This window comes from Gadus macrocephalus, chromosome 22 (genome assembly GCF_031168955.1).
Source record: "Gadus macrocephalus chromosome 22, ASM3116895v1".
Taxonomy (NCBI): domain Eukaryota; kingdom Metazoa; phylum Chordata; class Actinopteri; order Gadiformes; family Gadidae; genus Gadus; species Gadus macrocephalus.
Window position 1 is genome coordinate 4,918,937 of NC_082403.1, and position 25,271 is coordinate 4,944,207.

Sequence of the window (25,271 nt, forward strand, 5' to 3'; positions counted from 1 at the left end):
TTTATGACATCGTGACACATCCCCACTCTTAGAGGAAAATTTATTTTAGTGAATTAAATGAACCGTCTTAATGGAGAATTCAGCCGCGGCTTGTACAAGGTCAATATTTACTCGGAGATACGGATCGTTGCAAACCCACGTCCCAGAGCCGGATGCAGGGCGATGCTGTACACGCCTACTTTAGCCTGGTGCCAACAGTTCTGAAGAAGTTATACCAAGAAAAAACGAGTTTTATAGCGAACACAACACTACAGCCAGCAGACCTATAGTGGCCCTTTATTTCGTTTCCATATAAAGTTCTAAACGATCAAACATTATCCATACATCTTTGATCGCCAAAGCTCGGACATTATCTTAGTCTGATTCATTCAAAATATTAACGTTCTCCATCATACTGTGGCTACGTTGCATCCGTGTCTCCGAAATGTACTCCCGTTGAAATCCAACAGACAAATAGCGCCATCTAGCGACGAAATGCTCCAGGGTGTCGAAGAGCGGAATCAATGACGCAGTGTTATTTCAAGAGACTCAAAAATCTTTATTTTGTCGATGGCATGGAACAATTGTGGTTGTTTTGCAGTTTAAAAAAAAGTCCCTCATAATGACGATTGCTTATCTATTTTCCTTGACAACTCGATATGGCCAGATCAGAAGGCAAAGACAAAGTTGCATCATAAAAAGAATAGATAAGAATTATTAATAATTTTAGCCTGGACTCCAAATGTTGAGGTCCCCCAGAGTCGAGGACCACATTATACTGGGAATGTGGTATTAAAGAGATGTTTCTTAGGAACCTGATATAATATATAGTCTGAATAAACACCACATCAGCCTCCTCTTCCTCCTGATTGGCTGATCCTTAGAAGCCAGTGTCTGTGGCGGCCCAGTTTGGCGTCTAAGCGGGCGAAAAAAAAAGGAAGACGCATTAGATACAGACACATAAATACGAGATACAGACAGACGATACAGTAAAAAAAAAATAAGGAAGACGCATTAGATACAGACAGACATAAACACGAGATACAGACACACGATGCAGTCAAAGAGTGTATCTTCGTATCCCAGACTGCAGGATCCACACATCAAAACCTGGAGCCCAAGACATCGAACGCCCTGTTAATCTACCGCTTCCCCTCAAAGCAACGCACCTCGTATTCACATACTGGTCATAAAACTAAAAGGCAGGGTAGTCGTAAGGACGACTTGTCAAGGGTGCCTTCAGGGGAGCTCAAGGGCTTCAATCCAGAGCGCTTTGGCCCAAGAGTCCCTGACCACTAAACTATCCTGGCTCCATTTTATAAATCCTGGCTCCATTTTTGAAATACTCGTTTTTTTTCCCGTTGGTTTTATGTTCTCTTTTTTTAAAGCATCCAAAACAAAATTCCTTTGAGAGGCCAACAATCCTCATCTTATCAGAGATACATCTTTTTTTAAATGGCAGCCACCTTATCAGAGACTCGTACCCTCCCGTCCCCACGACCCCTCACCCTACAGGGACTTTGTGAGCGCGTGCGCTGGTGTGGTTTGTACCTCAGTGCGGGCGCTGTGGGCCAGCTTCTTCTCGATGTTCATGGCCAGCATCTGACTGCGGAAGGACAGGCTCTTGGTCTTCTCTATGACCTGCTGGTAGGGCGACACCGCGTTGTTGCCCATCACCACGTGGCCCTGGGGGGGGGGGGAGAGAGGAGGAGAGGAGCAGACGGAGGTCAGGACGGGGAGAAGTACAGCTGCACAGACATCTCGGTTCGGGGTGTGGCTCTTTTGGGTTCTCATGATTTGTTTTTGATCATTGGGATTTATAAAATAAATAACATATATATATTATAAAGAGTTAAATATATGAATATACGAGTTTACATTATTGGCTTTTTAGAAGTTGTGAATCATAGATAATAAAAATCGTGATGCTTACGACAATCAATATTCTCTCCCCTCTCTAGTGTCTAAAGTACTCGCATACATACTTGGGTGGACACCTTTCCTCCAAAGTGTTTTACAATGCGATGTGTGCATATAGGCTCAGCTCCCAGCCCCACTCAGCATGGGAAGCCCCAGTGGGAATCTGACCTCTAACCCTGGCGTTGTTAATACCATGCTCTACCAGTTCAGCTACACAGTTCAAGACTTAAGGCTTGTTCAGGGACAGAAGCTCTCCTGCCCCTGAACAATATGAGCTCTCGACCCTGGAGCTCCACTGGGTGGCAACCACACAGTGCTTGGACTGCTTTAACACTTGAGGTTAAATAATTAACCTACTCTTATGTCTTTAATTACTGGTTTAGGTAAGCTTTTCCCTGTAGAAATATATATAATCCATCTACAACTCTATTGATCAATAAATAGTAAACCTGCAGTTTGACCCTGATTGTTCACATGGCTCAAGGCCAGAGGTCAGACATTTTGATTTAGTATCCAGTGTTTCCCCCAGTAAATGTCTCAGTCAAGGTGGTAAGCAGTAGGTGGTGTTGTTGGCGCGGGGCAAAGCGCCGCGCCGAAAAATTTTGGGGGTATTTTGCTCAAAGATGCCAGTACGCATGAATGAAATAAACGACTGTTTATTTCCATATAAATGAACAACAGTAGGTACAAATGTTGTGCAAACATGCAGATTTTTCGGCCCTCGGTGAGGGAGGGGTCCGTTAAGTCGATGGATGCGATGTTTAATCATTTAGTCCAAACTACAGTAGGCTACGGGCAAACCTGAAGTCACCGTCGTGACATTTCATATACGTCGTGTGTGTGTGTGTGTGTGTGTGTGTGTGTGTGTGTGTGTGTGTGTGTGTGTGTGTGTGTGTGTGTGTGTGTGTGTGTGTGTGTGTGTGTGTGTGTGTGTGTGTGTGTGTGTGTGTGTGTGTGTGTGTGTGTGTGTGTGTGTGTGTGTGTGTGTGTGTGTGTGTGTGTGTGTGTGTGAAAGGGAGGAACTTATTTGAAATCGGCCGTGCGTGCCTGTTTGTTGTTTTTGATTTAACAATATATAGGTTTAGAGAAATCTGCCTTTCAGAACTCAGTGCCTACCCACTCACTGACCTCACCGCACGTCACTGGCGGTAGATTGACAGGTGACTATGATAGACTATGCAACAATATATTCAACCACCAGATGTCCCCGTCTCAATTACACTCAAAAAACTTTATTGGCACGACTAATTGGTAAACAGTATTACCTGAGTATTACGAATGCCATTTTTATTTATTTTTTTCAATATATTGGTAGTCAAGGCGGGGCCCTAGTCTTGTTAAGGCGGCCGCCTTAACAAGATAGTGCTGGGGGAAACCCTGGTATCTAAAACCACGATACAAATTATGGCCCCAATATGATCCCACATGTTTATCATTGGCTCTCACGAGCCAATGATAAACCCATGAAGTACTCACCAGTTTGGAGTCTATCTTGGCATCTAGTCGAGCGTTCCGGATGAGGTTGACGATCCATCTCTCGGCTTCCTCTGGGGTCATGTTGAGCTTGTCAGCCAGCATGCTGAAAGCAAGAGGAGGAGGAGGAAGGAGAGAGATGGTAAGCACAGTCTCAGAGGGTTCATATCTCAGACCGAGGTGTGAGACAATCCAAAAGTAAACGCAAAAAGAATAGAACATACATCCCTTGACTGCTATAATTCACTACTGGAGCTATTTAGGAGAGTTTCTGTGAATTCAGATACAGGTCGGGTACCGGGTTGTACACTTGGGGATCAAACCAAGTAGCGTTGGGTTGTTAAGAGTCAAACACTAAAGACTCGACGCTCTCCTGCATGTGAGAGGAACCTCTACCGACTTCAGACCAGAAATCCCTGAACAGCATACATTGTGCGTCTTCCCTTTTTGATCCAGGTCTGTCCATAAGTGCTGAATTTATGATGTTATATTATTGAACAAGAATTTTACTGTGTGACCCGCCCGGAGCATTTACAGAAGGTGTACTATACCTCTCAAGGTAAATAGTACAATAAAATGAAGACGAGCGAGAGCTCTTTGGCTGGGCGGAGGTGGTAGAACCAGATTCTTTAGGGTGAAAAGATGGGCTATGGGGGGGAGGGAGGGAAGCCGTCAGTACCTGATGCTGATGCACTGGTGGATACGGCAGAAAGTCTCAAAGATGAAGAGACGGGCGTTCTCGATGAAGTCCTCCAGACAGGCCACCAGGAAGAAGTCGTTCACCAGAACCTGAGGATCCAAGAAGTAGCGCAAGGTCAACAGACGCCCACAACAACCTCTCCGTCTCCACGGTGACCGGCTGACTGATGATGAGATGGACTCTACAGGCAGGGTGACGGCCTCTTGAAGGCGTTCAATAGCTTGGGTATTGACTAAGGGACACACTGTCAAAAAGGCTGATACGACGGTCAGTCAAGCCTCCATTTTACTGCAAAATCAAACTAGACTTGTTCTTAGAAATAGAAAATATTCATACCAAGAAGCATTTACTGAAAGACTTTGAATCAAAGGATCTGTGACACACAGCCTTTTAAGAGTCAACAGCACAAGGAATAGTTAAAACACTTGTTTTAGCATAGTATGAAAATAAGCCTTAGGGACAATTCCAATCGTTCTCAGAGTACAGGTCGTAACTTCAAAGCAAACTGACGGATTAAAGAAACCATGACGACAGGGGGGCGTGTCCTGTAAACACTCACCGACTCGCACTCCCTCAGCTTCTTCTGGGCGCTGTCGAAGTCAAAGTTCACGTAGAGGCACTCAACAAACTCCGTGATGGGGTCCTTGTAGGTATATGACTCCTGGAGGTGGGTGGGAGAGAACCGACCGTCATTCACGTGTGTTTGCCAATAATAAAGCACATTAATTGAACTCTGAACTCTGTGGTGCATTTCTAGTCTCAGTGGACGGTCAGAAATGCTTCCATTCCATCCAGTCATTAAGCCCCGTCAAGTCCTTTAACCCATTGGCGCCGGATGCTGCGTAGCGCAGCATGGCCCCTCCTGCCGGTTGCTGCGTAGCGCAACATAGCCTTTCCTGCCGGTTGCTGCGTAGCGCAGCATTTTGTACACGTGCTGTTTTCATGACGAATGCAGCATATAACTCACTCTGGTTGGTTAAAAATACACATGGGGTGGGTCTTAAGGCTTTGGTAAAGATCAGGAGACCACCAAAACGAACTTTGGTTGGCTGAAAATCACGTCAATCAATCATATAGCCACGCGATATTCTCTGTTTGTTTTTAGCGACGCGTCTAGCTGGCGACCGAGAAGTAGCAATGAACATGGAGGATTTTGATAGCGATGGCAGTGATATTGTCATAGAATTCAAGGGATTTGAGTATGAGAATTAGGACGAGAATGATTTTGTGCCGGTTGATCCACTGGATCGGGCACAGAAGTGGGAATTTTTGGACACCGAAGGAGAGGAGGAGGATGACTTTCGGGGATTCCAGGTGCGGCAATTACCAGCCTCGGAAAACAAAGACATTCTCTCGCACACCGGGGTTGAAACAACCGATCCCCTTGGATGCTAGCCCACTCGATGTGTTTTCCAGGATCTTTACCGATCAGCTGTGGGACACGTTATTGACCGAAACGAATCGGTACGCGCAACAGGTACGAGCTCAGACCCCCACGACCTCAAGTGGACCCCGGTCCCGAAAACAGAAATGAAAACATTCCTCGGGCTGTGTCTTTGCTTTGGAATTTTAAAGCAAACTACTGATTACTGGAGGCAAACTAAGTGGCTCTACCAAACAAATGTCAAGGGACCGTTTCGACATGATCTGGAGGTAAATATTTATGTTTTCTTTTCTTGTGCTCTCTTCCGAGTTCCATTCTCTTCTCTTAGAAAACGGAATGGCCAGTAATGATAGTGGTGCTATAGCAATTACTAATGGTGATGATGGTTGATATTGAATAAATACAATGATGTTAGTTATAAATACAATAATGGAATAATGAATAAATAGTAATACAATTATGAATATAAATACTATAAATAACATAATACAAATAATCACAATGATGGAAATAAATGTCAGGCTCAAATTCTTTGTCATATATGCATTTTCAGATATCTCCATCTAGAAGATAACTTGGACCCTGCCTTGGATAAATCCGATAAGCTGTGGAAGATCCAGCGGTTCATGGACCTCCTCTTGCATCAGTTCCAGGCCCTCTATGAGGTCAATGGGTTTGTGAGCGTGGATGAGTCCATGGTAAAATACAAGGGATGCCTTGCCTTCCGGCAGTACCTCCCCATGAAGCCGGTGAAGTGGGGGATAAAGGTGTGGGTCATGGCAGAGAGCAATACAGGCTGCGTAAACAATTTTCAAGTTTACACAGGGGCCATTGCAGGCAAGACCGAGACAGGCCTGGCTTACCGGATTGTGTCATACCTGGCTAAACCGTATTTTGGGTCAAACTTGTGTGTTTACATGGACAACTTGTACACCAGCGTGAAGTTGTTGCTGGATCTGCAGGTCAGGGGTGTGCCTTTACAATGCTTTGGTTAAAATGTTATTTGTTGTATTTTATATCATCGATTTATACTGTTTTTTCTTCTTAATCTTGTTTTGAGAATGTTTTTAAAATGTTGCTGTTATGGTTGTGCTCAGGGAGCATGTATTAATAAAACCTGTAGTTCTTACCTTTAAAATGCTTTTTATTTCATATTTCTAGGTGCTCCAGAGGCTTAGATATTAAGGTTTATGTAGACGTTGACAATTCTTACTATTTTCTCAGAAAAACCTCAGGAAATGAGGTTCTTTTTCCTAGAATAGCATAGGATTTTAGCAGGCGTTTTTAGCAGGCGTTTTAGGCATAAATGGGTTAAGTTAATGTTATCACCTCTAATGATTACAATTTTATAGTTTCATTGACAGTGTTTCTATGCCCTGTGAGGTCCCAAACAACAATACTGTCACCCACCCATTCACTGATTCATCCCTCCATCCAGTCATTGAATCATCTATAGATCCATCCACACACCATTAGTGGTGTTATCATTAAGGGCAGGGTCAACCGGTGGGGATCCAGCATACGGTCACCCAGACACTAGGGCTGGGTATTGCCAGGTTCCTCACGATTCAATTCAATTTGATTCTTTCGGTTTTCAGTCGATATCGATTCGATATTGATCCAATTGCTTTGATATCGATTCAATAATACGTGCAGATGACAAAAATACCTAATTATTTAGAATTAACCATTTCATAATGAATTAACCATTTCATTGTGAAAACTAGCAAAAAGGGAATACAACATTGTATAGTATTGTTCCTGTGCTGAACTTGCAGCATAAAAGTAATAATCATAATATTGACAAATGTAAAAGGGCATGTACATTCAGACATACTCGCTGCTAGATTGCAATGACTGAGTATGCTTCTTTTTTTTTTTTTTTTTTATGGAAATAATCGATTTAAAAAAAAATCTGAATCGAGAACAAATAAACTGCAGTTCATTGATGGATCGATATTTTTACCCAGCCCTACCAGACAGACACCCCGCTGGGGAGCCAGCTGGGGAGCCAGCAGCAGCACCACCACCCACCCCCCCCCCCCCCCAGCTCCACCTCCATCCCCCCCAAGCCTCTCACCTGTTGGATGACCTTGACCAGGTCCTTGAGCACCTGCCGACGCTTGCGCACGTCCTTGTTGGTGATGACGGCGGTGGTCAGGTAGCGAAGGATGTGGGGGCACATGGTCTGGATGGCGTTCAGGTACCTGCAGGGAGGGCCAATCACACGCCGCTTAGACACTCGTGTACGTCGCCCCATAACGGAGATATGACGTCCAGCTCAACAGTCACTGTTCACACTTATTATCGTGTTAGGAAAGTGCTCCGTTACTCTTGTGCATGTGGACACATTGGTTTTATTCTTGCTCATATTGGTCATCTACTTTTAATTCTACCAGACCCGTAACTTTCAAAGTACCACCCAAATGCCCTGCCTAGGATTAATAAAGTACCGTTGTATCTCATCAACATAGGCCTGAGCTGCCATCACAACAGCCTCCATGGGTCCTACATGGGGGCTGCGGAGGTACAGAACTAGGGATCGACCGATACCGATTTTTAAGGGCCGATACGATACCGATATTTTTTCATCAGCCTTAGCAGATACGCCGATACCGATTTTCTTGAGCCGATTTTTATTTTTATTTTTTAAAGGAACATTTATTGAACTTCAATATAAAAAACAATATTTAACAAATAGTAAAAACAGGTGAAGTAGAACAAGTAAGAACAAGTAGATGAACAATATTTAACAAATATTAAAAACAGGTGAGGTAGAACAAGTAAAAAAAAAATAAAAAAAATAAAAAAAATCGGCGGAAATCAGCCGCGTATCGGCCGAAACCGATACACGTAAAAAACGCGAATATCGGCCGATAATATCGGCCGACCGATATATCGGTTGATCCCTATACAGAACCAAACGGCCACTTACTGGGGCTGGTAGAGGAAGAGCTCGATGATGTTGTCCCGGCCCTTGGGGTGGTTGAAGAACACGAAGAGGGACCAGTGGATGAGCCAGGTCCTCTGCTGGAGGGACTGGAGCGGGGAGCTCACCGACTGCGAGGGAACACACAGCACCAATCACATTAGGGGGGGGGTTCTGCCCGTGGCGCACTAGGGGCAGGCTTTTTAAACCCGTTGTTAGCCACCCACCGGTGTTGTGCCAGGGTACATTTAAAACAGAAAATATAAAGATAATTGAAAATGAATATCTTATTCGTTAAGCCTGGTGCAACAGAGCCCAACATCAACGTCAGAAGCCAGGTCAAGAACCAAGAGGTTCTCTTACGTTGTTGTCGATGGTCTCTCTGAGGCGGGTGAGGTCCTCCATTGCCGCCTCCCAGTTCTGCATGAGGATCTCAGAGGCCAGCTTCCCCCACAAAGAGCTCAGGGCATTCCTGTCTGTGGCAGGGACCTGCAGCAAATCAGAAGTATTTTAAGTGCCGTGTTCACCTCACAAATCATGAAGAGAGGTTATAACAGACAAGTGAAAGGCAAGAGAAAGTGTGAGACCCAAGACACAGTTCAGTGAGGTAAAACCAAATGGGACAGGATGGTCCCAGATGAAGGACATGCATCTAAATTCCCATTACACACATTGGATTAAAGGGTCTGAAATGCTTGATAGTTTTATATAGTAAAACTAGCATGTCATAATTTAGAGTACGCCTTTTAAAAAACCACCAGCTCTAAAACTGTTCAGTGAATGTGTTTTATGAAGAGCAGCCAAATTTCTCTTACCAGCACACGGAAGAAGTAGAGGTACTCCGCGGCCCCGGAGTAGTTACCGCACTCGTACTGGAACTTGGCGTACCGGTAAAGGGTGTCCAGGTACTCCTGTCGGAACTAGAAGAGAAAACATGAACGTTTTGGTTTGGTTCATCAACACAAAATAGAATCGCGTCACTATATTAAATAAATATAAGCAACAGGAAAGTGTGAAAATTAAACTATTATAACTATTAGCTATGAACTATTCATACACTGCGGTTAGTAGGCTCCAATTGCATCCAAATAAATAATGAAAATATGGTGCCATTATACCTTGTAGGGACATGCATTATGTGCTATAACCATAGAAAATTATGATACCCTCTTTTTAAACACCAAATTTAAAAATGAAAAGTCATCTGGAAACTAAACATCCGATTGTGGACACAAATTGGGCAGCACCTGGCAGGAAGTGAAAAAACAAACCACTTACATTGTGTTTCTCCGACAGGTAGTCAAAAAGCATCCTCCCATCCCTGAGGAAGAAGTAAAACAATTAGCTAATCTTAATCTTTCATACATCTCCATCAGATCCTCGATACAGCGCTTGTTTATCCATAGTCATTGTGTATACTGGGTTTAAATGAAATTGAGGAAAACTATGACTCAATCATTCCCATTTTGTCCCATAGCTAAAGCGTGCGTTGGCTGGGGGGAGTTCCTTTGCTTACCTGGTGGACTGCATCTGGCGCGTGGTCTCGGGGTCCTCAAACATCTTGACGATGGGCTCCGTCTCCAGCTGGAGCTGCTTCAGCTGTGCCACCACTGTGGTCCTCTTCTCCTTCAAGGCTGCAGAGCACATGTTCTTGGTCACTTCACCCTCGGAAATAACAATCTGATAATACTATTCATGTCTGCTGAAAGGCTATTGACAAGGCTCTTCACATAGAACCATTAATGTATATTAATGAGATTCATAGGAATGGAATCCAATTGATGTGCAGCGAAGTGGTGCTTAAATGAGGGATATTATTTGTTAATAGAATAAATGAGTGTCTTAACTGTCTCCAAGCCAGTATTAGTCAGTTATATTTTTACATTTAATAGAACCGTAACCAGTCTTACTGTGTGGGATGTCCTTGTCTGAGTAGAGGTTTTTGTACACATCCATGGCGAAATCCACCATGTTTGTGTCGCTGAGAAGGTCGAGCTTCCCTTGGAGGAGTTCCTTTTCATTGTAAATCTTAAAAACAGAGAGAAATACATATTATACATGCATTGCATTGTGTACGGATGCTACCCTCATTACCATCTGGTGTTAATGTTCAGACGTCCATAACATCTAGAACCTTGCTATAAAACGCGTAAAGATACCGATAAAAAACAATGTCCATCGATTGTCGACAGAAATATGTCCAAATTATAGAATTATGTGACAAGAATGGGAACTAGGTGAGGCCAATGTACCCAGCGTGGGCTAGCTAATGTAGCTAGTAACGTGAGCCGGGGAAGATAAGGCTAATGCTAGCTAGCACCGCGGTGGCTCGTGGAGGCTAAATTGTCGCTCTAACGCTAACAGAATTTCACAAATTCTGGACCAAATGTGTTCAATCCCAATCAGTGATAAAAACGACGTACCTCTTTGACGGAGAGGAATTCCAAGAGGGGAAAAATCAAATGCCGGTCCAAAAAATGGGCTATCTTGGTGGTCAAGTCGTAGTCCGCCATCTTTACGGCTTCAAAAAGAACTTTATTAACAAGGTGTCTGAATAAACCAAACACTAGAGGCAGCAGAGCAGGTTCAGACAGGGATGTAAGGGGCAGAGACTGTAAGGACAATAGATTGTATATAATAACGGAGGATTTTTTTTACTAGGGCGTAGTTTTTCTGACGTTAACGTATGCATTCAAAACATATACACAAGCCAAATATAAATATATATGAGTGAAATATGAGTGATACACTATTTTATGTTATATTCCGTGTATAAGGTAAAATAATTGTGCAGCCAGTGTTTCACGATGTTGAAATTGTATTACAGTGGAGTATCTACACGTGTGCCGACATGATGAGAACAACAACTAAATTGATAAAAACTAAAACAATTAAAAGTAGTGTTTTAGGTCAAATTGTTCACCACCTGCTGGTTGTTGACTAGAACTACACAATAAACATGATATTCCGGAGTAAAAGGGCCGGGGTGTGTACTGCATTCTCATTAGATATAATGAGGATCATTATTAGATCATTAGGATTTAAATAATTTAATTTGCAGAAATTGGACTCTGTAACGATCATAGCTGCACAGTGTGTGTGTGTGTGTGTGTGTGTGTGTGTGTGTGTGTGTGTGTGTGTGTGTGTGTGTGTGTGTGCGTGCGTGCGTGCGTGCGTGCGTGCGTGCGTGCGTGCGTGTGCGTGTGTGTGTGTGTGTGTATTCGTCTGCGATTTGTTCGTGTCTCCATAGGCTTGTGTGTATATACAACATACACAAGCTGAGCTCAATTGCCCAAGAGGAAGAGTTATCCAGTGTTGGTGTGTGTGCGTGCGTGCGTGCTTGCGTGCGATGTGTGTGCGTTTCCGTAGGTTGTGTCTATTTAATGCTATATACAACATACACTAGCTGAGCTCAATTGCCCAAGAGGAAGAGTTGTCCAGGCTGAATGATCCATTTACCGCTAGAGCGCCACAGCTTATGCCACATGCCGCCTCTGGTACAAGCATGATGCTACATGTCGTTTAGTACGGCCAAGCAATAGGATGGCCCTGGTCTGTGGAATTCCTGTGTGTGTGTGCGTGTGTTTGTTTGTGTATGTTTTCTAAAATAATTAAAATCTGCTTTTGCATTTTCAGTGGTTAAACAATTAACAATAACGGACAATCTGTTCTTTCCTTTCCGTTTTTCCTCAGTCTATATAACATGTGAAATGTCAGTTCAATTACACATATTATGTGAATTTTTTCAATTTAAAAAAAACATTGTTTTAGAATCTAGCTCAGCTTCAGCCAAACAGACTAAAGAGTCATGACGCTAGCTGTGGGTCTTGGGAGTGCCTTAAGTCCTGCTGAGTGCCAGCGAGAAACATCCTGTCCATTCAAGGTCTATCATCCATAATTGTAAGGACAATGTGTTAGATCTAAATGGAACCAAGGTCTGAGCGATTCTCACCACAGATAAGTCATTTCCCATAGCAACAGATTTGGTTTCTATGGTTATCCTCTCCTTTCTCAGAGGACACAGATGGCGATAAATGAACTTGGTTCACTCGATTTTCTGCAGACAATAATGTTATGAACAAAGTCCAGGCAAATGTGATTACCAGCCCTGGACTTGGGCAAATACATGGATTTTATGTCCCTTTTCCTCTACTGGTTTTTTTCAGTTGAATTCAAGTAAAGAAGGGTGCAGTGTAGCAGATTAGGGTGTTTGGCTCCTATGTACTGGTTAATCCCAATGTCCATCCCCATCCTGTTGAATTCACTGTTTGGCACTTTGGACATAAGTGTAAAAAAAAGACAGTAAAAGTAAATTACTCTACGTTGACGAGATCATAAAGCCAGCCAGTGAACTTTCGACAAAGCCTCATCGATTTGCCGTCAACTATCCACTCCTACTTGTTCACTATTTGAAGCTCTGTAAAGTAGGTCAAATCGAAAATAGAGATATTGAGTTTAAAATGTTCTGTGAAAAGTTAATTTGACTTTCTGCACCCCATTCTCCCAAGGTGGCATTTGTTAGTTTTATGATTGCGGTGGTTAGAGCTAAACCTCTATCCCCGCCCATGAACCATTATCTGGGTGGAGGGAGGGGAAGGGATAGGATGATTGATTTACGGTCATCCTGACTTAATCAGGTAATTGTATAAATAAACATGTGGAATCCTTTTAGGTGGAACGATATTCAAATTCCTCAATCCTCTCAGCTGCAAATTCATCAGACATACTCTGATTATGTCATTTCACTTTAAACTGGGTCAACGATTCAGTATTAAGTTTGTGTGTGACTATTCCACACATCATTTTTTATCCAAGCTTAAAAACAAAACATAACCCCCCACTCACCCCCCCCTCCCCCTGCTCCCAAGCCCCCTCATGTCTTAAAATAGTGGCTGAGTCCACCTGCCGTTGCTATGCAACTAACGGAACCCAAATGAGTATTGAGGAAACGTTAACTAAAGACTGTATCTCAAGACACTGCCTAGATGAGGAGGGGGTAATCCCTAGATCAGCCCCGTTAAGCTGCGTCGTTCCACAGAAACATCACGTACACAAATATATCTTTCTTTGCACTCTCCCTAATTCCCCTCCCGCCTCTCCCGTTCTCCCCGACTGTAACTGGGTAACCGCCACCGCACCGCACGCCATTTGCATATCTCTGCAGATTCATGGCAGATGCTGGTGAGAACAAGCAGTCAGACCACGCGACGTGTCGCTAACGTAGAATCGCTCGCTCCCCGGTGGGGGGGGGGGGGGGGGGGGGGGGGCGTCCCCCAGCCACATCGCCACACCCAGGCTCTTGACCCCTGGCCACACCCCAAACTCCCCCCCCCCCCCCCCCCCCAAGCCCCCCTCCCCGGCACACCCAATCCAATTCCATTTCCTGCCTCCAGCTGCCTTTAATGATTATTCTGAGTAGGCCCATTCATGAAGGGAGGAAGGAGGGGGGGGGGGGGGGGGATTTCGTAGCTAAAAGTGTGTGTGGGGAGGGTGCATGTGTGTACTTGTAAGTGGATGTGGATATACTAATGGCACAACTGCGGATTGCGGTATATGTTTGTGCCTCTGTGTTTGTGCCTCTATGTTTGTGTTGGCCTGTGTGTGTCTGTGTGTGTGTGTGTGTGTGTGTGTGTGTGTGTGTGTGTGTGTGTGTGTGTGTGTGTGTGTGTGTGTGTGTGTGTGTGTGTGTGTGTGTGTGTGCGTGTGTGTGCGTGCGTGAATGCGTGGGTAGATCTGTCCAGGGGGAATCTCTTGCTAGAGGAAACATAGACACTAATTAAATCAATGTTTTTCCCCCACCCACATGCAAGGATGAGTCCTTTGACAAACCTTTCTCCTACGGCATCCACCTATATACTGTACATATACTGATCCTGGTGCGAAGCATTGGAAATATCGCTGTCTCCCAACGTTTTAATGACCCCATTAAATGAGGATGGAGCGAGGCCCAGGCAACGTTTCAGCTCGGCCGTTTCAGCGATTTGATCCCCTGCTATTCTTTAACGTTTAGCCGTTGAGCACATGCTTTGACAGAACGTCAGAACTTAGACATACTGTGGACACACGGGGGAATCGAACCCGGAACCTATAGCTGTGGTACACCGGCTTTTTCCCCTCCCCCGTCTCACGGGAGTGTGAGATGAAAACGCATGGTGATGATGATGGTGGGGATGATGATGATGATGATGATGATGATGATGGTGGGGATGATGATGATGGGACTCTGTGGCAGTGAGCGACTGGCTAAGCCGCCCCATTCACTGAACACATAAGCGTTGGGCTAATGTTGTTTATTCACGGCACCGGGGCTCATGGTGGCTCAGAGGTAAACCTCGACTCTGCTGCCAGGCCGCGCGCGGGCGCGCGCGCGGGCACGCGCGCGGGCACGCGCGCGTGTGTGTGTGTGTGTGTGTGTGTGTGTGTGTGTGTGTGTGTGTGTGTGTGCGCGCATGTGGGTGTGTGTGTGTGTGTGTGTGTGTGTGTGTGTGTGTGTGTGTGTGTGTCGCTTTCAGCCGTACCGCAATGTCTCAAAAATAAGGACTAGGCAGGTTCTCAGAAGGAGAAAGGGTTGATCGAGGGCCCAGTCTCCATCGATTAGTATTATTTTCGTGGAACACTTAGAAACAGCTGACATGTTGTTTTTCTTCATCTCTCTCCCTCATCTATCCCATTGCTCCCACTTACATCCCTTCAGTGCCTTTCCCTCCATATCTCTTGCTTAAGGTGTATGTGTTTGTGTGTGTATGCGCCTGTGTGGTTATGTGCGTGTGTGTGTGTGTGTGTGTGTGTGTGTGTGTGTGTGTGTGTGTGTGTGTGTGTGTGTGTGTGTGTGTGTGTGTGTGTGTGTGTGTGTGTGTGTGTGTGCGTGTGTGAGGGTTTGGTGTGTGTGCATGTAAGCGTGTGTGTGTGTGAGCGTGTGTGTGGTGTACGGCCACAGAATGATTGATGATTCAATGGACCGTAGGGCATGAGTGAGAATGTGACGTTTTTATTTTCCCTGTACAAAGGAGGTTGATATGGTTGAACTGTACATGGTCAATGCAATCACCTATACAGTACACACATCATACAGTATTCGATAGGTGTGCAAAACGATGTTGTTTATCAAATTCCCATCTCCACAAGGGTACAAAGTACATACTCCAGGACCCACAATGCATCATGCAATAAAACGTAAAGCCTTGTATCATACATGTTTGGTAAAATGTGAAGTCAATGCACGCAGCAAATCTTCAAACAGAGCCCTGGGTCGATGGGTTTTACCCAACATAGTTTTACAGGGCTTTTATTTTGGTTTGTACCTCACCAAGTGTCCCACTAATAAGACATCATTGGCAGGATTTTATGGTGGAGTTTTACCTTCTAGTCTGTCGCATTAATTCAACGGAGCGCTTCTAAATCCGTTGACAAATGAGAGGGCGATTCCCGGAGTGGGGTTGGCCCCCCTGCTCTCAGATTGATGGAGCCGTATAACTTTGCCGCGTGCTTGGAATATGCAAACGCCTTTCTCCTCATCGACTCCCACCTCCACATGGACACCATGAGCAACATCGCGAGCACCGCTCCCCCCAGAGTGAGGAGGCATAACCCCGCTATCACGCATCTGTCCAGGTGGGCCCCCACTCTCGCGTTCTCCCGCTCCAACCTCTCCATCTCCCGCGCGGACACGCTGTCCGGGTCCACTCTCACGTCTCGCGGGACCACGTAGGATATGCCCACTAGAGATATACCCGTCACCAGACAAAGCACGCCCGTTATAAACCCGTAGTCCGCCGACTTCTCCGAGCCGAGTTCTTGGTCGGCCAACATGAAAAGTTCCAGGTAGTCCTCCTCGTGGAGTTGGATGGATGAGTTCTGTATCAAGCCGAGGTTCTCGTTTCTAGCGGGACTGCTTTGTGTCCGATCGTGGCCGTTGAAAGACTGCTCCGTCTCGTCCTCCCAGTGCGCCGCTTTGTGTTTCCGAAGTTCCCGGTGGTTGATGAGGCAGAGCCGCTGCTCCGTCCCGGGTGCTGGCCGTGGTGCTGAACCGCGGCACGACACCTCCACGCCCGTTTCATACGACCGCTCGCCGAACAGCGACTTTTCGCACGGATCACTGACCTCGTCCTCACTTTGGTGGTTGGTGAACGGAGACATGTTCAGCAAATCGCTCCACTTCTCCACGTGATCGTAGTAACTCGTTGCAAAACTCGCCATTTGAACCAGGGTAGTGTCATCAATCACATCGCATCCGTCACTGTCAAAGGAAAGAAAGGCGGAAACTGTAACTAGGCTATAGGCTATCTTTAATTAATTCCAAACACTTAAAGCCCAACCTTTCAACCAACTCTTTTAATTTTTTTTGTCGGCTAGTATAAAGGTTAGGGGAGATGGGAGGCGGTATTGGCTCAATCAACAAGAGATACAATTCTACACGTGTGAAAGCGTTTGTATCCCACAATGGCATCTATTTACTCAGTAGGCTAGAGATTGTAGGACAATTCGCAATTCTACTCAGAATTCTTAAATAGTTTTTATATTTCTAATCCGACCATCTTTTTTGTACAACTGCCACCTGCTACACATATTCCTAACAAAATATAATATTATATAAGTCAAGCAACTGCAGTCTAACCCGACCGACACACTGACATCGAGAAAAAAGTTCCCACTTGTCGTTAATAAATCGTTATAAAACACGAATATCGGATTGTGAAACACATATCTACCCTTTTCTTTCCCAGCTCGGCTGGTGGCTGGTGCTGCTCGTGCTGGCCGCCCGCGTCACAGGCTGCTCGCGCTGCTCTGGCGAACGGAGGGAGATGCTCGGCAGACCCCTCCCTCCCACGCGCCGGGCCGAGGCGGGCTGCCTGCCTCCCGGTGACCGAATCAACTTCTTCAGCACAGTCACATGAAAGGCTAAGAAGACGGATGACTCAGTCCCCGGAATCACCGCCACCGCCACCACCACCGTCGTGTATGGACGGATTAAAGTCGTATAGTGTGCCGACAGCAGGCGATGCCTTATTACTCCAGCGCCTGTGGGCTTCTTTATGTTAGCCGATCAAATAATATAGTCAGCAACAGGCCTTAGAATTATAATGATGGCCAACAGAAACCTGTTAGACAGTGACTCTGAGACTTCCCTAGCACAGAGCACCTACATGTAAGCTACGGTAGACTATAAAGTGAGCCCCAGTTGGCCAGTATAATTAGCTTCAATGCTCTTGCTCACTGGTGGTGGTGTGTACGCCTATGGGGCTTTGGGCTTATATTCACGCTCTGCTGTGCATTTGCAGGGATGAAGTATTTCAGCATCTCGAGATGGAAGTGAAAGAAGTAGGTGCATTTTCTCAAGGCATGGTCCAGACACTTACAGTGTCTAACGCTAGGAAATGTCTCTAAAGAGCATATTTCAACAAAGGAAAGGTCTGCTGGGAGTGAAGGAGAATAGTCAATACATGAGAAAGGCCGTGAACAAATGAATGGAGACCATTCATGTGAAGAAAATAACGTTTAGCTAATCAATATCAATATAGCCACAGAGTAACACTTTCCATATTGAATACTGCGTGCAACTAGAAACACTTAGAATTCAATATATTCATCCATATCTAAGGGCTTATGTGAAAAATAATTAAACTTTAAAATATGGTATCTCTGAATGTATCTCACCACCCAGATAGAGCCCCATCTGTTTGTAGTAAAATCGGTCAAAACTCTAGAAATCAAGAACTATTAAAGACTTGAATCCGACTCTAACTCTGCTCATCCCATTTCAAGGTCTCAACAGGATCCGCTGCTTCCATAGTCCATGACCTTGGAATATTTATGCGTTAATATATTCTATCACTCCCTGCAGCTTGTAAAAGTTCTTCCAGAGGAAAGGTGGTTAGAGTGTCACGGCCTGGGGGTCGTCTTGGCTCTTAATGCGACCCAGGTGAGGAGAACTTAATGCAGAATTCGATATTCAGTTCATCTCCCCCAGCTAGAGTTTGGAGCCAAGATGGCAGCTAGCTGTTGGGGTCCATGCTGCTCAGCCAGTGGAGCAGAGAGGCAGTGAGACTGATACACAAACCACGGTGATGCTGTGTAAGCTCGGGTGCTCTTGACTCCCTGCTGAGGCTTAACATTAAGGATACAGCTGTGCTAGGCAGCTTCCACACTGTGTGTGCGTGTAGGCTTGCATGTTTTTTTTGTGTGTGTGTACCCGCAAAAATGTGGGTAAGCTTATTGGTGTGTGTGTGTGTGCATGCCTGCCCCTGTGTGTGTGTGTGTGTGTGTGTGTGTGTGTGTGTGTGTGTGTGTGTGTGTGTGTGTGTGTGTGTGTATGTGTGCACGTGTGTGTTCATGTGTGTATGTGTTTGTGTGTCTCTACAAGAATGTGGGTAAGATTATGTGTGTTTGTGTGTACCCACAAGAATGTTGGTAAGCATCTTTGTGTGTGTATGTGTGTGCATGCCTGCTTCTGTGTGTGAGTATCTGCAAGAATGTGGGTATGATTGTTTGTTTGTGTGTACCTACAAGAATGTTGGTAAGCTTATTTGTGTGTGTGTGTGTGTGTGTGTGTGTGTGTGTGTGTGTGTGTGTGTGTGTGTGTGCCCACAAGAATGTGGCTGTATACCTGCAGAATGTTATTAAGCATACTTGTGTACGCCCTCTGTGTGTGTGTGTGTGTGTGTGTGTGTGTGTGTGTGTGTGTGTGTGTGTGTGTGTGTGTGTGTGTGTGTGTGTGTGTGTGTGTGTGTGTGTGTGTGTGTGTGTGTGTGTGCATGACTGTGGGTGTGTGCTTTCTGAAATGTGTTTGTCTGGCTAAGGCTGTTTATTCTATATGGCAGCTCAGAGCTACACAGCTGCCTCGAGACATACACTAAGTATGTACTAAGATGGAGTGAGTCAAGGTCTCTCTCTCTCTCTCTCTCTCTCTCTCTCTCTCTCTCTCTCTCTCTCTCTCTCTCTCTCTCTCTCTCTCTCTCTCTCTTCTCTCTCTCTCTCTCTCTCTCTCTCTCTCTCTCTCTCTCTCTCTCCCCCCCCCCCCCCCCCTACTGTGCCAATGGCCCACTTACTGGTGCTCAAACAATAGCCTCAACTATGAGGCTGGACTGTAGCCTGCTCAGTAGTTCATCACCAGCCATGCTTTTCACATGTTCTTGTCCAAAAGGGATGGGGATATTACCTGAATTTGCCCACTATTTCAGGGTATGTAAGAAGGGGTACACATTTCCATTAGGTTTGGCTCCCTTTTTTTTTATAGGCTACTACTGTATTGATTTAGTAGAGTGGACGACACCAGGCTATGGCACTTATAAATCACCGACCTTGAGCACATTGGTTTTTCTTGCGAGTGCGTGTAACCCTTAAGACGCCGCTTATGGGAGCGAGCGTGGCCGACACGGAATGATTCGTTCTATATTCCAAACGAGCTGCCGTGACGTTACGTAGATAAATTACAACACAGGTTTGAGGGAGACGCGAACGATGACGTTATAAACGACCATGCCGTCACGCCGCTTCATAATGGCGCGAGTCTGCATTCAATGCGTGAATTTAAAACGAGAATATTATTCACATAGGCTAGACAACAAATATGTTTGTGTTGTCTGCAACAGGCATATAGGGCTGTTACTGTAAGGCAGTGGCAGCTGTCTGAGATCATAATGGTGTTTTATGTTTTCAGTGGCAGAGTGAGACATAACAGTAAGTCAAAGTGTGGAGGGAAGTAACATTGAACCCTGGGGATATATATTTTTGACACATAAAACATATATATCAGAACATTGCAAGGTAGGGGGGGGCTAGGCTGTTGAGGGCCTTGTAGGTGATGAGTAAGATTTTGTAGTTGATTCTGTGTTTAATTGGAAGCCAATGGAGTTCACGGAGGACAGGTGTGATGTGTTCTCTGGAGCGGGTACCATTGAGGAGGCGTGCAACTGAGTTCTGAACATATTGAAGTTTTTTGAGGACTTTGTTGGTGGTGCCGTAGATTAAAGGGATTTATGGCACTGTCTCGGTGTTTTACATAAGAACATTAAGAAGTGTAGATGACCTAATGAACATGTAGGCTACTCTGGTCTTATATTTAACGGGAGAAGGCTTTCCTTCAAACTGAAATGCAGTTGCCCGTGATCCGCGTTGCACCTGTATTTGGTAGTAGCGCGGTTTGACCGCAAGGTGGCGGCAAACGTCTTTGTAATCTACTCTCCGTGGTGGGTTGTGTTGCCGGTGTTAGACCGAATTCTGCGACCCGTCGAAATGTGTGACCCCAGAGGGCGCTGTTGCACATTTTCTGCAACATGCACGAGTTTGAAGCTAGACTCGGAATGGGTACATTCGTTTTGTGACACCGGGCAATGCTTTCTTTCTTGAAAGCGTCTTACTGACTGTAGCGTCTTATGGGGAAAGAACGGTGATTGACCGTACTAAACACCTTATCCATTCTATGGGTCTGTGAAATGCAAATGAAATCAAATGTAGCCTATTTATTAAGCACATTTTATGTTTTTGTTGTAATACCCACCGTTTTTATTTGTATGCCCACCGTTATTATTTTTTTTTACTGCCGTTTATGAAATAAATATGAACTAATGGCACAATTATTCATGTCTGCGATCATCACAGAGTCCACAAGCAACGCAGTTCGCAATAAACGATGCCACAATCAATCTAGCGCACCGTCGAATTCTGCGCCCACACTGTAAATGCAGGAAAAATGAGGCAAACCCCAACCAAATGTTTTCAGGTCATTTGTCGTCCTCATATCTGTATTTGGACACAATTATTCATGTCTGCGATCATCACAGAGTCCACAAGCAGCAGGTTGCAATCATCGATGGGTCACAATTCATGGCAGACCGTCGAAATCTGCGACCACTGTAAATGCGGGGAAAATGAGTCAAACCCCAACCAAATGTTTTCAGGTCATTTGTCGTCCTCATATCTGTATGTGCACACAATTATTCATGTCTGCGATCATCACAGAGTCCACAAGCAGCAGGTCGCAATCCCCGATGGGTCACAATTCATGACAGCAGACCGTCGAAATCTGCGACCACACAAATGCGGGGAAAATGAGTCAAACCCCAACCAAATGTTTTCAGGTCATTTGTCGTCCTCATATCTGTATTTGGACACAATTATTCATGTCTGCGATCATCAAAGAGTCCACAAGCAGCAGGTCGCAATCCCAGATGGGTCACAATTCATGACAGCAGACCGTCGAAATCTGCGACCACTGTAAATGCGGGGAAAATGAGTCAAACCCCAACCAAATGTTTTCAGGTCATTTGTCGTCCTCATATCTGTATTTGGACACAATTATTCATGTCTGCGATCATCACAGAGTCCACAAGCAGCAGGTCGCAATCCCCGATGGGTCACAATTCATGACAGCAGACCGTCGAAATCTGCGACCACTGTAAATGCGGGGAAAATGAGTCAAACCCCAACCAAATGTTTTCAGGTCATTTGTCGTCCTCATATCTGTATGTGCACACAATTATTCATGTCTGCGATCATCACAGAGTCCACAAGCAGCAGGTCGCAATCCCCGATGGGTCACAATTCATGACAGCAGACCGTCGAAATCTGCGACCACACAAATGCGGGGAAAATGAGTCAAACCCCAACCAAATGTTTTCAGGTCATTTGTCGTTCTCATATCTGTATGTGCCCACAATTATTCATGTCTGCGATCATCACAGAGTCCACAAGCAGCAGGTCGCAATCCCCGATGGGTCACAATTCATGACAGCAGACCGTCGAAATCTGCGACCACACAAATGCGGGGAAAATGAGTCAAACCCCAACCAAATGTTTTCAGGTCATTTGTCGTCCTCATATCTGTATTTGGACACAATTATTCATGTCTGCGATCATCACAGAGTCCACAAGCAGCAGGTCGCAATCGCCGATGGGTCACAATTCATGACAGCAGACCGTCGAAATCTGCGACCACTGTAAATGCGGGGAAAATGAGTCAAACCCCAACCAAATGTTTTCAGGTCATTTGTCGTCCTCATATCTGTATGTGCACACAATTATTCATGTCTGCGATCATCACAGAGTTCACAAGCAGCAGGTCGCAATCCCCGATGGGTCACAATTCATGACAGCAGACCGTCGAAATCTGCGACCACACAAATGCGGGGAAAATGAGTCAAACCCCAACCAAATGTTTTCAGGTCATTTGTCGTCCTCATATCTGTATGTGCACACAATTATTCATGTCTGCGATCATCACAGAGTTCACAAGCAGCAGGTCGCAATCCCCGATGGGTCACAATTCATGACAGCAGACCGTCGAAATCTGCGACCACACTGTAAATGCTGGGGTTTCAGCGGCCCTCACAACCCCCACCACCACCCCACCCCTTTCAAGTGTGCATATTGTATATAGTTGTATTGTATGTAGTTCTCTGCAAACCTATGGTGGCATCATGCCTTCAGTGTGCATATTGTATGTAGTTCTCTGCAAACCTATGGTGGCATCATGCCTTCAGTGTGCATATTGTATATAGTTCTCTGCAAACCTATGGTGGCATCATGCCTTCAGTGTGAAACTGCTGCTCATAAAGTGTTGAAACTTGTCTTGAAACTGCTGCTAATAAAGTCTACGTTGTGGTGGTTAACTTTCTGATAACGGTTGTCAATCTGTTTATATTCACGGAATTCAAATTGGATCCAATCAGACACATCCAACGTCATACTTGTTTACATGATGAAGCAGGTAGGTTAAGTGACCCATCGTGGATTGCGACCTGCTGCTTGTGGACTCTGTGATGATCGCAGACATGAATAATTGTGCACACATACAGATATGAGGACGACAAATGACCTGAAAACATTTGGTTGGGGTTTGACTCATTTTCCCCGCATTTACAGTGTGGTCGCAGATTTCGACGGTCTGCTGTCATGAATTGTGACCCATCGGGGATTGCGACCTGCTGCTTGTGGACTCTGTGATGATCGCAGACATGAATAATTGTGTGCACATACAGATATGAGGACGACAAATTACCTGAAAACATTTGGTTGGGGTTTGACTCATTTTCCCCGCATTTACAGTGTGGTCGCAGATTTCGACGGTCTGCTGTCATGAATTGTGACCCATCGGGGATTGCGACCTGCTGCTTGTGGACTCTGTGATGATCGCAGACATGAATAATTGTGTGCACATACAGATATGAGGACGACAAATGACCTGAAAACATTTGGTTGGGGTTTGACTCATTTTCCCCGCATTTACAGTGGTCGCAGATTTCGACGGTCTGCTGTCATGAATTGTGACCCATCGGGGATTGCGACATGCTGCTTGTGGACTCTGTGATGATCGCAGACATGAATAATTGTGTCCAAATACAGATATGAGGACGACAAATGACCTGAAAACATTTGGTTGGGGTTTGCCTCATTTTTCCTGCATTTACAGTGTGGGCGCAGAATTCGACGGTGCGCTAGATTGATTGTGGCATCGTTGATTGCGACCTGCGTTGCTTGTGGACTCTGTGATGATCGCAGACATGAATAATTGTGGCATTAGTTCATATTTATTTCATAAACGGCAGTAAAAAATAATAATAACGGTGGGCATACAAATAAAAACGGTGGGCATTATAACAAAAACATAAAATGTGCTTAATAAATAGGCTACATTTGATTTCATTTGCATTTCACAGACCCATAGAATGGATAAGGTGTTTAGTACGGTCAATCACCGTTGCTTCTTTCCCCATAAGACGCTACAGTCAGTAAGACGCTTTCAAGAAGGAAAGCATTGCCCGGTGTCACAAAACGAATGTACCCATTCCGAGTCTAGCTTCAAACTCGTGCATGTTGCAGAAAATGTGCAACAGCGCCCTCTGGGGTCACACATTTCGACGGGTCGCAGAATTCGGTGTAACACCTGTTCCTGCAGAGAACACCGAATGATCCTCATTGAGGATGCGTATTTCCCAGATAGACTACATCACGGACTCAGGAAGAAGTAGCCGTGGCCGTTGATCTTTGCTACCAGCACAAATTTATCGTAGCCTGAACAGGGAAATCTAATTCATCACCACCTCTAGATTAATTAGGCTACCACAAGAACGGGACATGTTGGTTTGTTTTTTTATTGACTGTTGAAATGTAACCCGTAACGGGAGCCCCCCAGTGTGCCCAACCTTAAAGCTGGTAAGACAGAACACACTTCCAGCTTCATATCCGAATGGAGAAAAAACGAAAGGCGAGGGGGCGTCGTGGCCCGCATGTTATGTAATGATCCTTCTCGGTCCCCGTCCACCTGTTTTGCGGTTGCCTACGTACTGTTGACAGCGTGTCCGTGCCAAGAGTTTGGCGAACATAAATAAAAGCGAGGATTGGCCCTGATGATCGCCACTATTCGTGGTTCCTTGGGAGCTGTGCGCAGTTGGTGAGGGGGAGAGAGTCCACCTCCACACTTGGTAGTGGAACAACAAGCACGATAACTCACACAGGACCACAGTGGAACGCACTGAGGCAGGTCAACACGGCTGTAGTACTATGAGATTCAAAGCTGGAATGACCGAAATTCCGTCCTATTGATAGTATACTGCTAGAATATAACATGTTTTTCAAAAGTTTGACAAACATTTCACCACATTTTTAAGACATGACCACATTATCATTCAGGTTGGAACGTACATTTTAGGTACATCATGATACAACCCTTAAGCAACTACCGCACTTCTGCTTTGTAAGTGGATTAGCCTGTAGTTGAAGTAACCTAAAGTAAAAAATATAGTAATTTTTAGTTAAATTTAGTTGAATTGACTCACATGTTGCTTGTGAGTCGATTAAGTGCAGAAAAAATCTGTTGTTTTTATTGTGCCTTCATGTCTTTTGAGGCTACCTATCAATTCCTCTTCTCTGACATTATTTGCATAATGGAA

The 25,271-nt window shown here is 45.0% G+C and overlaps 3 protein-coding genes across 3 annotated transcripts; 1 reads left to right on the plus strand and 2 right to left on the minus strand.

Annotated features, from left to right (window-relative positions):
• Nucleotides 1-514: 514 nt before the first annotated feature.
• Nucleotides 515-10,987, minus strand: eif3eb (eukaryotic translation initiation factor 3, subunit E, b). The gene is made up of 13 exons (XM_060043187.1): nt 10,809-10,987; nt 10,296-10,413; nt 9,902-10,019; nt 9,664-9,706; nt 9,201-9,305; nt 8,749-8,874; nt 8,392-8,516; nt 7,537-7,663; nt 4,632-4,733; nt 4,052-4,161; nt 3,376-3,478; nt 1,531-1,665; nt 515-895 (listed from the first exon to the last, which is right to left on the minus strand). Exons 1-13 carry the CDS (start codon nt 10,896-10,898, stop codon nt 860-862), a joined length of 1,338 nt encoding a protein of 445 aa, XP_059899170.1. The 5' UTR covers nt 10,899-10,987; the 3' UTR covers nt 515-859.
• Nucleotides 5,399-6,548, plus strand: LOC132451012 (piggyBac transposable element-derived protein 4-like). The gene is made up of 2 exons (XM_060043234.1): nt 5,399-5,725; nt 6,010-6,548. Exons 1-2 carry the CDS (start codon nt 5,694-5,696, stop codon nt 6,449-6,451), a joined length of 474 nt encoding a protein of 157 aa, XP_059899217.1. The 5' UTR covers nt 5,399-5,693; the 3' UTR covers nt 6,452-6,548.
• Nucleotides 10,988-15,357: 4,370 nt separating the features above from the next.
• On the minus strand, nt 15,358-18,430 carry LOC132450997 (transmembrane protein 74). The gene is made up of 2 exons (XM_060043215.1): nt 17,094-18,430; nt 15,358-16,621 (listed from the first exon to the last, which is right to left on the minus strand). Exon 2 carries the CDS (start codon nt 16,579-16,581, stop codon nt 15,766-15,768), a length of 816 nt encoding a protein of 271 aa, XP_059899198.1. The 5' UTR covers nt 16,582-16,621; nt 17,094-18,430; the 3' UTR covers nt 15,358-15,765.
• Nucleotides 18,431-25,271: the final 6,841 nt, after the last annotated feature.